Below are 12,899 nucleotides of genomic sequence, written 5' to 3'. Positions count from 1 at the left end.
AAAATAAAGGGATTTTTGTCAACAAGCTGCTTGTATATTTGTTTTAAATTTGATAAATATTCAACAATCTTAATTCTTGCCTTTCTTTGCAGTACTAGTTGCCATTTCTTGCACATTTCTTACAACAACTGGATTCCCTTAAGATGCAAATGTAATTACAGACGCAGGAAAGTGTTTTAAGTAAGGTGAGAAACTATTGCAAAGCTGCAATGAAAAGAAGTGTTTGGTGTTTGTTTTTGTCAGTTGCCAAAGTGCAAAGTACAAAAAGAAAAATCAATATATGGTGCGGCCACCCTTCGTCGTCAAAACAACACGAACAATTCAAGGCGCACTCGACGCGTGCACACTTCTTTTTTGAACAAACTTGATAGGGAGGTTGTTTCAAATTTCTTGGGAAAAAATAACCACAGATCTTCGGAGGATGGAGGGAGGCTCATTTCCTTCTGTCTCTTCATGTAATTCCAGACTGATTTGATGGTGAAAGAAGCTCTGCTGAGGTCATGCAATCACTTCCCGGACTCTCTGCTCTTCTTCACACTGAAAAGAGCTCGGAGACGAACACAGTGGCATTAACTGTATGTTTGAGGTCATTGTCAAGCCGCAAAATAAATACGAACCCAATCTGAAGCCTCACTGTGGGCGTTGAATAATAAAAGGGTTAGATAAGTGCTGAAAAACTTTACACAGCATTAAGAAGGCAGATCAAGATCTCTTTACATCAGCTGTGTCGAGCTCATCCAGGCTCAGGGAATGCATACAGCCCACGTTCATCTCAGTGGAGATGGAGCAGTAAATACATGAAAACCTTTGAAGTTTGGGGATAAAAGCATATAGTCAATGACAACTATGTTGTTGTTTTTTTTAGGATTTTAATGCATTTATGTCTGAAAATATTGACAACCTGACATTTCTTGAAAACAAAATGTAAAGAAGTGTAATTTGAAGCCTTTTCTGCCGATGTGTTTCACGGCAGACTAATGGTTGTTGGCAGAAGCAAACTCACTCGCATTGTATAACCTTGATGACATTTTGTTTACAATAAGGTAGTCAGGCCTCCCTACTGCTTCTGGAAGGGAGCTTTGTACTGAACTATTGCACTGATGTCTGTTTCAGTGTCTTCTGAGTAGCATCTTTTTCTCCCTTTTTTTTTTTTTTTTACGAAAGGCCAGGTCGTTCCTTCAGCCAGTCTGTGTGTATTACACCACTGTTTTATATGTTTTACTTCATTCAGTCTTTCTTTAGTGAACTTAAATTAATGTCCCTTTCTTTTTACTTGACTAGTTGTATTCACTTGTAAATCATACAAATGGTAACTTATTTTAAATGATATGTTACAGATGTGACAAGTCCATGTCAGACTCGATGCATTCGTGAAAGATTAATAGTGGACAGTTTGCATGTTCTCCCTGAGTGTGTACGAGTTTCCTCCAGATACTCTGGTTTCCTACAACGATGGATGCATGGGTGGATGGATGGATGGATGGATGGATGGATGGATGGATGGATGGATGGATGGATGATGTTTAGGCCTGACTGTTGATGTGCAGGTTCTGTCCATGGTGCTGATGAGTTTATTATTTGTGTGGAAGCTCTGCCATCCAGTGGCAGACTGCAAACCGGAACATCTCTCCCCGGAACGGTTGTCCAGTGTTCTTTGTTTCCACTCGAGTAACTTTGTACGCTGCACTCCCTGTATGCATTTTGATGCATCTGTATCAGTAAGTGTCGCTAAATTTCTGTCCTTTTCCTCTTTAAACTGTCATATATCCCAGTCCGCCGCCGCATGGAATACAGTTTAAACGGCCTTACGTGTGTGATACTAAAAGTGTGCGACGTTGTAGCGACAATTTGATGCTTTTCTGTCGGATGTGGGTTAGCTTGAGGCTAGTCTGTAATGCTAAGCTGCGAATTTATCAGATGTAGTTTCTGGCCATTTGAACAAATTACAGCTCTTTCTGATTCAGCAACGTAGTGTTTGTGTTGAAGCCAGAGGCTGGACCTGATTTAATCTCGTATTTGTGGAAATAACATTTCAAATGATCCCGATCAGCATCTTTAGTGTTTGTTCTTCCACCGATTAGCTGTTCTTCTTTCTTCTTTCACCTATTTTGAGCTCCTGTTTTCCTTTTCTCCTTCACCTACATCATAAGGGAGTAATAAATTACTTATTAATTAGAGAAATTCATTAAATTAAAATTAAGTGTTCAACCTTCCATAATTATTGTGTATAATGGCACAAATCTCTGATCAATTGCTGTAATCATACATTTGTTGCTTCAGATTTTTATTCTCTGTCACTGGACAAAAAGCATTACAAAGTGCAAAGTAACCTCAGATTGTCCATCCATCTTCTATAGGGCTTCATCCTGTTGGGTCATCGGGGCACTGGAGCCAATCCCAGCTAATTCGGGTTGTTGCATTAAGCAATCACAACACAGAGACCTCCAGTCTGAGTTATAACAAACTTTCTTCTTGCCTCAGTTTCATTCCCTCCTCAACCAGCCAATGGACTGACACCAACCAGCAGAGATGTTGCTCAAAGATCTTCCCAGAGAGGCCCTGTTACGGCCGTTATCCAGGAACGAGGTGGTCGGCATGTTGGTGAGGTTGACCATATTCGGTGCAGCCACCTACTACAGCATCAAATGGGTGGTGGACGCAATGGACCCTACCTCCAAACAGAAAAGCCAAGCCAAGAAAAGAGTACGCTGAACATCAGCCTGTTGGGGGAGTTTCTCTGCTGCCAGTGCTCATCAGACAGCATTTTTTACACGTCATTCTCGCCTGTTCTTCACACTTCAGGCAGAGCTGCTGATGAAGAGGATTGGTGTTGAGGGCGTCAAACTAACAGAATATGAGATGAACATCGCATCTCATTTAGTTGATCCAAAAACCATGAAGGTAACAGCAACTTCATTATATGGCACTGAAATGATCAATATCTTTGTGTGTCTTCTATCGTGTCTCTAATTTTTTTTTTTTTTTTTTATTTGTTTCATAGGTAACCTGGAGAGATATAGCAGGTCTGGACGAGGTTATTAATGAGCTTCAAGACACAGTCATCCTGCCTTTTCAGAAAAGACACCTGTTGGCTGGATCCAAGCTTTTTCAGCCTCCTAAAGGTAACGCAGTCACAGAAGATGGAGGAATGTTAAGTTGAATAATGAGTAGCGCCGGCCCATAGTTTGATGACAAATGAGTAGATATCAAAACGCAGATTTGAAGACTAATGAGTGACAAATTACAGCTATCAAAAGCTACAGCTCTGGCTGTATTTCCGTTTAGTCATTCTATTCATGAATATTGTTCAAAAACCATTTAGTCCATTGAGTAATGTTCCAAAAAGTCTGTCTGACGAGATTTATCCATTTGGCAGCGTGACAATGGACGAGCACTTAAAGAAACGCTGTCGTTAAAGGAAGGTTTTTTTTCTCTCTCTTACTTTTTGGCACAAAGCTTCATTAAAAGCTTCAAGATGATTTATCCTCTAAACAAGCTGCTTTGGTTTTTGCGACTTAATGCTTTATTTCTACCGTGCATCCTTTAAAAATTATACCTCTGGGATGTAATTGGTTCAGAGTGAGTTGCTTATGAATCACAAAGGCTCCAAAACAAGAAAAGTGTTATTAAGGATCCGAAGTGTATTGAAAGAATCAGTGAGTCACATTCTTCTGTCCCTGCAGGAGTTTTGTTGTTTGGCCCTCCGGGATGTGGGAAGACCCTGATCGCCAAGGCAACAGCCAAAGCCTCGGGGTGCAAGTTCATCAACCTCCAGGCCTCCACGCTGACAGACATGTGGTACGGAGAGTCACAGAAGCTGACGGCGGCGGTCTTCTCACTCGCAGTCAAACTCCAGCCCTGCATCATCTTCATCGACGAGATCGGTGAGTTTTTGCAACCCGGACACATGAAAAGTGCTTCTTCTCAAAATGTTTCTTCGATATTGTGTTTCTCATGTGCTTTCGCTCAAGTATGGAGATCCCCATGAAATGAAAAACGCATTCACCAAGTTCTGACCTTCTGTTAATGGACTAAACTTTTATCTGCACCAAATAACAAATAAAATAATTGGAGTGAACACTATTAAATGTGCTTGTTTCATGTTCATGTAAATTTTGAATTTCATGCTTTTGACTGCTTTGGCTGATGTATTTTTAAAAGAAGAAACTGCCAACATTTAATGAATGAAATCAGAGTAGGAAGTGTAAACCATACTTTGGTATTTTGTTTGCAATGTTTCCTCATTTTTGAATAAAATCAACCAAAGAGCAGCCGTGTTTGAAAATATGTTGGATATAATTTACATTGCAAAGGAAAGAATTGGTCTTTATTGTCCACCATTAAATGTGATTCTTAAAAAAAGCATTAACCGTTAAATAGTGAGAATAGTCCATGTCATGGAGTCAGGGTGGCGCTCAATTTTGAAAAACTAAAATAAGAAAATATACGAAATATAAATTCCATAAAATATCGGAAATATGGCAATCATCAGTAAAAGAGTGAATTTCATGAGATAATAATGGATTTAAAGGAGAAATGTGTGTGAAATGAAATGATGCTGCTGTCATCATCACTTCATCAGAGGGTCTCTGCTGCTCCAGAGATTTTTCCTTAAACCATCTGAGTGCTTAATACTTGCATGTTCTGCTAAGATTGACATTCAAATATGGAACACGATCCTCGACTTGAATATATAGAATCTTACTTTAACCTGACATCGTTTCATTTGGTCATTCAACCATGTTCCTTTAACGCTTTATAGTTTTTCTTCCACAACTAGATACATTGAGATTGACATTTTTTTGTCCACAGTGTTGATGATGAACTAGTTCATACTTGGTTTTACTCACTCGGTGATCGGACAGTAATGCCAGCTGTTTGAAATCAGGCACTGCATGTCTTTAATACTCAATGTGATGAACCTCAGAGCCGTTTTCAAGCGTAAGGATCGTCTGTTTTTCTCCAATTTCTCTCGGGATCGATCAGTCTCCATATGCTAATCAGACTTTATGACAAGTTATAGGTGAAGTGAATTACGCTCTTGGATATAGTCTTGTCAAGCATCAGCTTCAAGGGGGGTGGGGGGGGGTGTGTGAAGCCAAACCCAACTAACAATAGACAAAGGCAGAGTCCACCCTGGAAAGGTCACCGATCCATCACAGGGCCGACACAAAGAGACAGACCGTCACACACTCTCACATTCACACCTGCTGAGAATTTCCAGACACCATTTAGACTCAAATTCTTGTTTGTGGGTCGTGAGGTATCCGTCTGTCTGGGTGAGTCGAAGCGTCGTGTTGTCTTCATGCGTGTTCGTCTCACATGTGTCAGATTCATTCCTGAGGAATCGCTCCAGTCTGGACCACGAGGCCACAGCCATGATGAAGGCCCAGTTCATGAGTCTGTGGGACGGCCTGGACACCTCCTCCACCACCCAGGTGACCGAACCAGAGCTCCGCCTCAGCCTGTGGCGCATCAATGCATGTTGCAATATTGTGTTTCCATGTCGATGCTGTTGATTGCAGGTGATGGTGATGGGAGCTACCAACAGGCCGCAGGACGTGGATCCAGCCATTCTGCGCAGGATGCCCACCACTTTTCATGTTGGCCTGCCAGTAAGACTCTCCTGAAGATTCACAGAGCATCGTGTATCTGAGGAATCTTCACTTCTATTTCCATTTTCTAAACATATGAAGAAATTTGATTCTGTTGAAAATACAATAATTCACTACTCTTCAATAATAATTGGCAGGTGAAGTGTTGAGGGTTATTTACTTGTCGCCTTCATAATGAGACGTTTGATCCTACTTTTCTTTTGCTTTGCAGAGCACACGGCAAAGACAAGATATCTTGAGGCTGATTTTAGCCAGTGAAAACGTAAGAGTGCCTTTTCTTCTTCTTCACCCTTTAAATTAATTATTGTGTTCATTTGTTCTCTAAATATGTCACTCCGGTGTTTTCTCTGCCAAATCACGTTGAAACAAGTGCGATCGCCCCTGAACGCTTGGCGCTCGACTGGCGGCATCCAATGCGGCTTAAAGACTTGTGACGGGCATAATTCTATCAAATCGGCTCACGTCGCTTGTCCGGCTCTTCCACACAGCTGAGCAACGCCATCAATCTAAAGGAGATTGCCGAGAAGACGGAGGGCTACTCCGGGAGTGACCTCCGGGAGCTCTGCCGTGACGCGGCCATGTACCGGGTCCGCGACTACGTCCGCAAGGAGCAGATGAGGCAGATCGCTCAGCAGCTCCGGGACGACCCGGAGGAGGAGGAGAAGTATGACTCACATGCAAACACCCACCAGATCTGAGAGTCCTCGTGTCGACCCGGGCTCTGGTTTGTTCCACTGCTGCTCGTGATCCGACGCCGGCGGGCGTTTTAAAAACGCCGTCGATTTGGAAAAACGTGTGTGTGTCGATACGTCGCGTTTCACTCAGCTGTGTCTTTAATGACGGCAATAGAAATGAGCACGTGAATAGGAACACCAGTCACGATACTAATCAAATCATTTTGAAGGTAATTCTCAACATTAAACTTTAGGCACAATACAAAATGCAGGATTGTTGATTTAAAAAAAAAACAAACAAACATGAATAAACAGGTATGAAAGGCTCATAAAAAAGGTTTTATAAAAATATCTGACCCATTCTTGGGCTGTTGCTAAGCGACTATTGCAATCCCCGTTGCAGCAAGGCTGCATCGCCGAAAGAAGATGAAGAAGTAGTTTTTACTTTCAGAACTCTTTAGTGAAAATAGCTCATTCGTGATACAGCGCTGCAGTTGAGCGTTTAAAATGAGTGTTTAGGAGGGAGAAGCGATCGCTGAAGGCTCTCCACAGACACGCAGCCTGAGATTAGCTCTCGGTAATCAATGTAATGAGTCTTTCCACAAATGAGAGGGATGACTGAAATAAACACAAGCGTGAACACCATGTGTGTGTGTGTGTGTATCGGGAGTCATAAAGTCATAAATATTTAAATTAAACTAAATCGATTTGAATACATAATAGGGAGATTAATTCATAGCACATGTGCCGTAATGTTTTCTGGCTGCGGTGGAGGAGCAGAGCAGGTCGACCTGTAATCCCAATCCTGAGCACGGCCACTCTGAGGCAGAGTTTGATTCCAAAGTGCTCAGCAAGACTCTGCCCATGTTCCCGCCCCCATTTTATCTCAACGGTGTGTGAGCACCTTTCATGGCAGCCATCCTCCACGTGGACATGAACACATGAAAGTACTTGGAAAAGGGCTGAGAAAGTGATGAAATATGTGCAATTTAAGCTTTGTGGCTCAATAGGACTGATTATGGAAATCACTTTGATACTGCAGTGGACATATTGTGTTACGTACAAGTCTTTTAAGTATATAGAGTGTATATAAGGTTTTGGGTAAATCACTGCTGTATGAATATCCAGTATATCTGTGTTTCATCTACACGGCTGCGATCGTGGACAAGGAGCGTGAAGTAAAGAAGCCGATTTTTAAAAAGAGTGTAGGAGTGACGGTGCAACCTTGAAGATTGTCTTGCAAAGTTAATTGAAGAAGTTGGAGGCGTTTTAACAGTTTTTGTAAATGTAGACCTGCCAAACCCAAATGAGTGCAGGTGTCACGTTCACCTTTGTGCTTTGGTCAAAGTGCCTTTTATTTTAAAGATACTTTGGTGTGGAAAGAGCAGAAAGTGTTAAATGCAGGCTCCTTTAATAAAATGTACTTGATGATAATAATATAATGAGTGATATTTCAGGGTTGTTATGTCCTTGGTTGGTATTTGTCGTTTTAGAAGGCCTCTAATCTACACAACATGTACTGAGAGATTTTCCAGCACTTCCTCCTTGTGTCTGCCTTCAAGCTGCAGGAATAATCGGATTAAAATTTCCCCTCTGGATTTTTCCAGCTCTCCTGACCTTGTTAAGAATCAGACTGTGGTAAAGTGAACAGACTGTATCACAGACACCTTCAGCTTCTGTATGAATGTCTTTTAATGACATTACAAAATATTATTTTACACAGGCACCATATTTATACAATTATTTGATATTAATACAAATTAATATTAAACATTGTGTCTTTACCCGTGAGTACAGCATTTGGGTTTTTGTTGTATAATATGTATAAATCAACGCAGGTTGAAGTCCCTCCACTCCTGACCTGCTGTGTCTTTTGCCTGCAGCCCGGTGGATGAAGAGCGGCTGCGGCCCGTCACCCAGCTGGACCTCCTCTTCGGTCTGGACAAGATGAAGGAGTCGAAGCGAGCCACGGTCTTCATGGCGCCCGGCGTCGCCGAGGTCCCTCTGGACTGAACACCAGGCACCGAGCGTTTCTTTCTTTCTTTCTGTTTATCCACAATGTTGTTCCAGCTCACCAAGCACAGACTTTGGCGTCGTGCAGTTGGAGAAGCCGCAGTCATTTTGAACTTTATTTATCCAGGTGGGAGTTGTTTGGTTTTTTTTGTTTTTTGTTTTTTTTCTTTGCATGCTCACATTCGACACAGCTCCACCTCGTGTGCACACTTCCACTGTATTGAAATATGTTCTGTTCTCTGGACACTGGAGAGGTTTTAATAAAGGGCACTGTAAGTTTGTGCGGATGGATGTAGAGAGTAATTATCCTGAACATTTAAAATTTCCAATAAGCTCTTCGTATTCCACTTCAGCAAAAAAAAAAAAACCTAAGTGGAGCCGTGGAGATTCTTTGTTTTTACCTCTTCATGTTCTGGTCAGTCGCTTGTTTTCAACCTCCTCTTTGCCGTCCTTCAGGTCCTCCGGTGTAATCTTTATCCGCATCGTTTCCTCTGGTCATTCCTGGACGACATTGTCGATCAGGGGTGTCAAACATCAGGCCCGTGGCCCAAAACCTGCCTGCCAGAGGCTGCAATCCGCCCAGGGGGGTGTTCACTTGATTGTTACACCAGAAGGTTTTCATTATAATGGATTTATGTTGAAATTGTAGTCATTTTCAGTCGGAATTGTTTGGTTTTGCTAAAATATTTATGTTTTCATCACACATACGTTACACTACAATATAAAACTTAAAAAAAACAAACAATTTAAAGGTTATGATGGAACTATTTGGCTGGTCCGGGCCTCTCGGTGTGATATCAGGCTGCATGCAGCCCCTCAGCTAAAATGTGTTTGACACCCCGTGCTGTAGATCATCTCCATGCCCTGGTTGATCGTTTGGCCTTTTGTCTGTCGGTTTTAGCCGTTTTGTTTCCTCTGTCATTTGACTGACATCAGTTTATTCATGGTGGATTGTTGAGCAGACAAGCAAAGTTACATTTATGTTTATTGGGATCTCAAAAATCAAACATTTCAATCAATCTGTCAAGATCAAAATCTTGGTTGTTGGTGTTTTGTTTTTTTTAATCTAATCCTGAAGGATTCTTGATCCAAACTCGTGCCAATGTCGCCCCCCCGGGGCCAAACCGGGGTATTTCTCTTGACCCTGAGTGCTCAGGGTTGCACCTTGAAGTCCTGCACTGGAGGCGGTTTGGGTGTTTCATTTCACCTCCCCAAGGCTTCCACACATCTCATCCTTGGGTCGGTGTAGTTGTGTGGAATGACGAGAAGGAGACACTGAATCATCTGTGCTGCAAAAGAGAACGGTAGAAAAACAGCACAGGTGCTTTTCAGTATTCTGCAAGTCACACGGCAGGTTTACAGCAAATGTTGTTTTGCAAATGACTCCATGACATCTCGTTTAAACAATTCTGCAGCAAAGAGTCGCCGCTTCAGATTCGGGGTTTAATTATACAATATACAAATTGGTTACTGTGTATGTATTGTTCTGTTTAAATGTCAAATTTGAATGTTACAAATCACCTCGACTTCCACTTCACACACTTTGCTTTCTTCCCTCCAACCTGCTTGGATTGAAGTGGCATTTGTTTTTCTTATGTTTGACGTATTCATTCTGTTTGGACTGTGTTGTTTTTGTTTTTTGTTTTTTTTAATACACTCATTATTATTTATTTGTGTCTTTGCTTTTGTAGAAAAGGCAGAGGATGAGTTTGCCTCCTAGGGAGCATTAATTCACAATGTTTCTTTTGAAATAACATAACATCAAATGTTCATGTTCACAAACGTCAAAGCAAAGCCTCTGAATGCGCCTGACAAGCAGAGTGACTCCGCTACGACCTTTGGTTTTGTTTGCCAATATCAGAAGAAATGTTATTCAGATGGAAATGTCTGAAACTGTTGTGATTTTTGACGAGATTGTGTAAAGGGTTGGACATCATATTACACAAATTATCACAGTATAACTTGGCATTGAGTTTAAGAGGTCAGTAATATGTCTCAATGCAAATAATAATAATTCAGTTGTCAGTAAAGAAGTTTTCCACTTGAGCCTAATTCAAATGAAGATACACGTGTGGTGGAATGAGCCCGGAGCTGCAATAACACATACTATTACTGCATTGATGATGATGATGATGATGATGATGATGATGCTGCTGTTTAAAAGAAAAGAAAGCAGAAATGGCATTTCTGCTCACTCACTTCACTGTTTGTGGTTTTGCACGTGGACTGTAAGCAAAAAGTTGACTGCAGCTTCAGTTCACCATCCTGCTAAACAATGGGAGATTCTTCCTGAACAATATTTAATGTCATATTTATCATGCTGTTATTATTATCTGGAGTTTTTTTTATAAGGAACTTTTTATGTCTTTTTTTCTGCGCATCAATCAAAAGCTGACAGGCGTTGCAACACATCAGAACTTTCTGTGTCAGTCAGCTACTTTGTGTTTTGCTCTGATTGCACGGCTTTGAACGCATCCAGCCAGCCGTCAGTCGCTTGACAAGCTTTACTCCCGCCCCTGCTGTATTTTGAGTTTCTAAAAAGCCACATTGTGTACCTGCAGTCGGAGCGTGCAGTCACAGATCCCACACAGTCTGAACTCAGCCGTGACCACGTGGTGGCGCTGCAGCCTCACTGTCCTGTTGCTCAGGCACGTGTCACTGACTGATTTCATTTAGAGCGCCTTTATAACATAATGGTGAGACAATGAAACCCAGAAACCTGCATACTGGCTCCCCCTTATTGGTTTATCCAGTGATATGTAGACGTCTGTTCCTCTTCATTAGAACACCTCAGGTGATAGTTAAAGGTCAAAACGTTGCCATGTGAACCAATAATTGTGTCTCTGTTGCTTTGCAGGTCATTTCTTGGCAAAAGGTACCAACAAAACGCTTTTTTCCCCTCAGTGCAATATCATCTGTCTGGCTCCATTTTTATTATTCCCCTTCTTTCAATACACGGTGCCCGCGCATTTCTTTTATTTCTAAAGTCCAACACGTGTACCTGCTGAATGTGAAAAATGTTACATGTACTGTAAAGTGTGCATTTATTAAATTGCCATGAAAAAAAATCTGATTTTGTCCAACCAGCTGATTGTCTGTGTCGCTTTCGTTCACTGTGATAAATGTAATCCACCTCATTAATGTGAAGATCTCAAACAAAAGCCATCCAAACCTGAAAGGAATCAAGTTGGAGGATTCATTAAATCCTGTCGGGATGAATCCTGCCGTCTTCCTCGCTGAGCTCCAACTGCATTACGCCCACCCTCTCACACACTTTGTCCCATGTTGACTCGATTTATTTTATTTATTTTAGGTGAATAGTTGATATACTTTATTCATCATGTGCAGGAAATTGTAACAGCAGCATAAACAATAAATCATGCAATGATCATGCATGCATCGTATAAATAAGGAAAAAATGCTTGACTTCTTACCATTTTTCACCTAAGATTGTGTTTTAAATTGGACTTGTTTTTGTTTACAGTATATTGATATTGATAAGACTGATGACGTGTGGACACTCCAAACAAAGTTGAGGATCTTCAAGGCAAAGGACGCGAGGGTGGCATCCATGTTTAATGGAGTTCCTAGAGATGATACAATTGGAGGGTCTGAGATTATGCTGGCAAAATGATAAAGGTAACAAAAAAATCGCCATTGATTGATCTTTTCTAGGCGCACCTGTGTACGAGGAGCACAATCTCAATTTATCAAATGGACAGGACTCCCTGGACAAATTAAAACCAGCGACAGTGGTTGAGATCTGGGAAGGAAGCAGCGACACTGATGCCATGTGTTCTAATGTTGTGGGAAAAAATATGAATCTCCGGAGGGATTGCACTATCATTCTCCGGTTTAATTCTAAATTGTCCCGAGGTTGTGAATGTAAGTGTGTGTGGTTGTCTATCTCTGGGTTTGTCCTGTGATGGACTGGTGACTTGTCCTCTGTCAACGAGCCCCTATTGCTAGTCCACATATGAGCATATAATGTTCAACGTAATGTCCAGAAAAGATAGATTAATTTTTTTTAGGAAACCTGGGGTTTTTGAAAATTCGTGGGGAAATGAGAAATACATGACTGTATAAAGTTCTGCCCTATTTGCACGGGATCAGTATTACCTAGGGACCAATGGTCATTTTTTAATTGCCCCTCCACGTCTGTGTTTCTTGCAGTGCATTCACGCGAGATAAGTGACCTCTTTATTCATGTAAACATGTAAAATACCCTCAATCATCGAGATGTTGATTCGTGTTTGATGAAATATGGTAGGTAATTTGTGGTGGAACTTTTACTTTACGAATTATAGACATGGTGCATTCACACTAATCCCACTAACCCAATTCAACCAATAGGGCTTCAGACCCACAATGTCAACAGAGCAAGAAGCTGTTTACTTACAGTTTCGGGGTTTTTTAAATAATATGTTTTGATACATATCAGTGTTCCTGTTACTTAATGGTGGAATCACTGAATGCATCATGTGCTCTGATGATCAGTCACATCAGCTCGAAGACCTGACCCTGACCCGTGCAGGCTTGTCCATCCTTTGTGAACGAATCACTGAGCATATCGGCATATCTACCTTTTCACTTGTTG

At 41.4% G+C, this 12,899-nt stretch overlaps 1 protein-coding gene across 1 annotated transcript; it reads left to right on the top strand.

Moving 5' to 3' along the window:
- Positions 1-2,529: 2,529 nt before the first annotated feature.
- On the top strand, positions 2,530-11,315 carry atad1a (ATPase family AAA domain containing 1a; the record flags this gene model as incomplete). Its single annotated transcript, XM_080500064.1, has 9 exons — positions 2,530-2,703; positions 2,803-2,901; positions 3,002-3,122; positions 3,684-3,884; positions 5,332-5,438; positions 5,526-5,615; positions 5,827-5,877; positions 6,104-6,279; positions 8,173-11,315. 9 exons carry the CDS (start codon positions 2,530-2,532, stop codon positions 8,300-8,302), a joined length of 1,149 nt encoding a protein of 382 aa, XP_080356190.1. The 3' UTR covers positions 8,303-11,315.
- Between the last annotated feature and the right edge of the window lie 1,584 nt (positions 11,316-12,899).

This window comes from Blennius ocellaris (genome assembly GCF_963422515.1).
Source record: "Blennius ocellaris genome assembly, chromosome: 7".
NCBI lineage: Eukaryota > Metazoa > Chordata > Actinopteri > Blenniiformes > Blenniidae > Blennius > Blennius ocellaris.
This window is presented reverse-complemented; position numbering and strand designations above follow the sequence as displayed.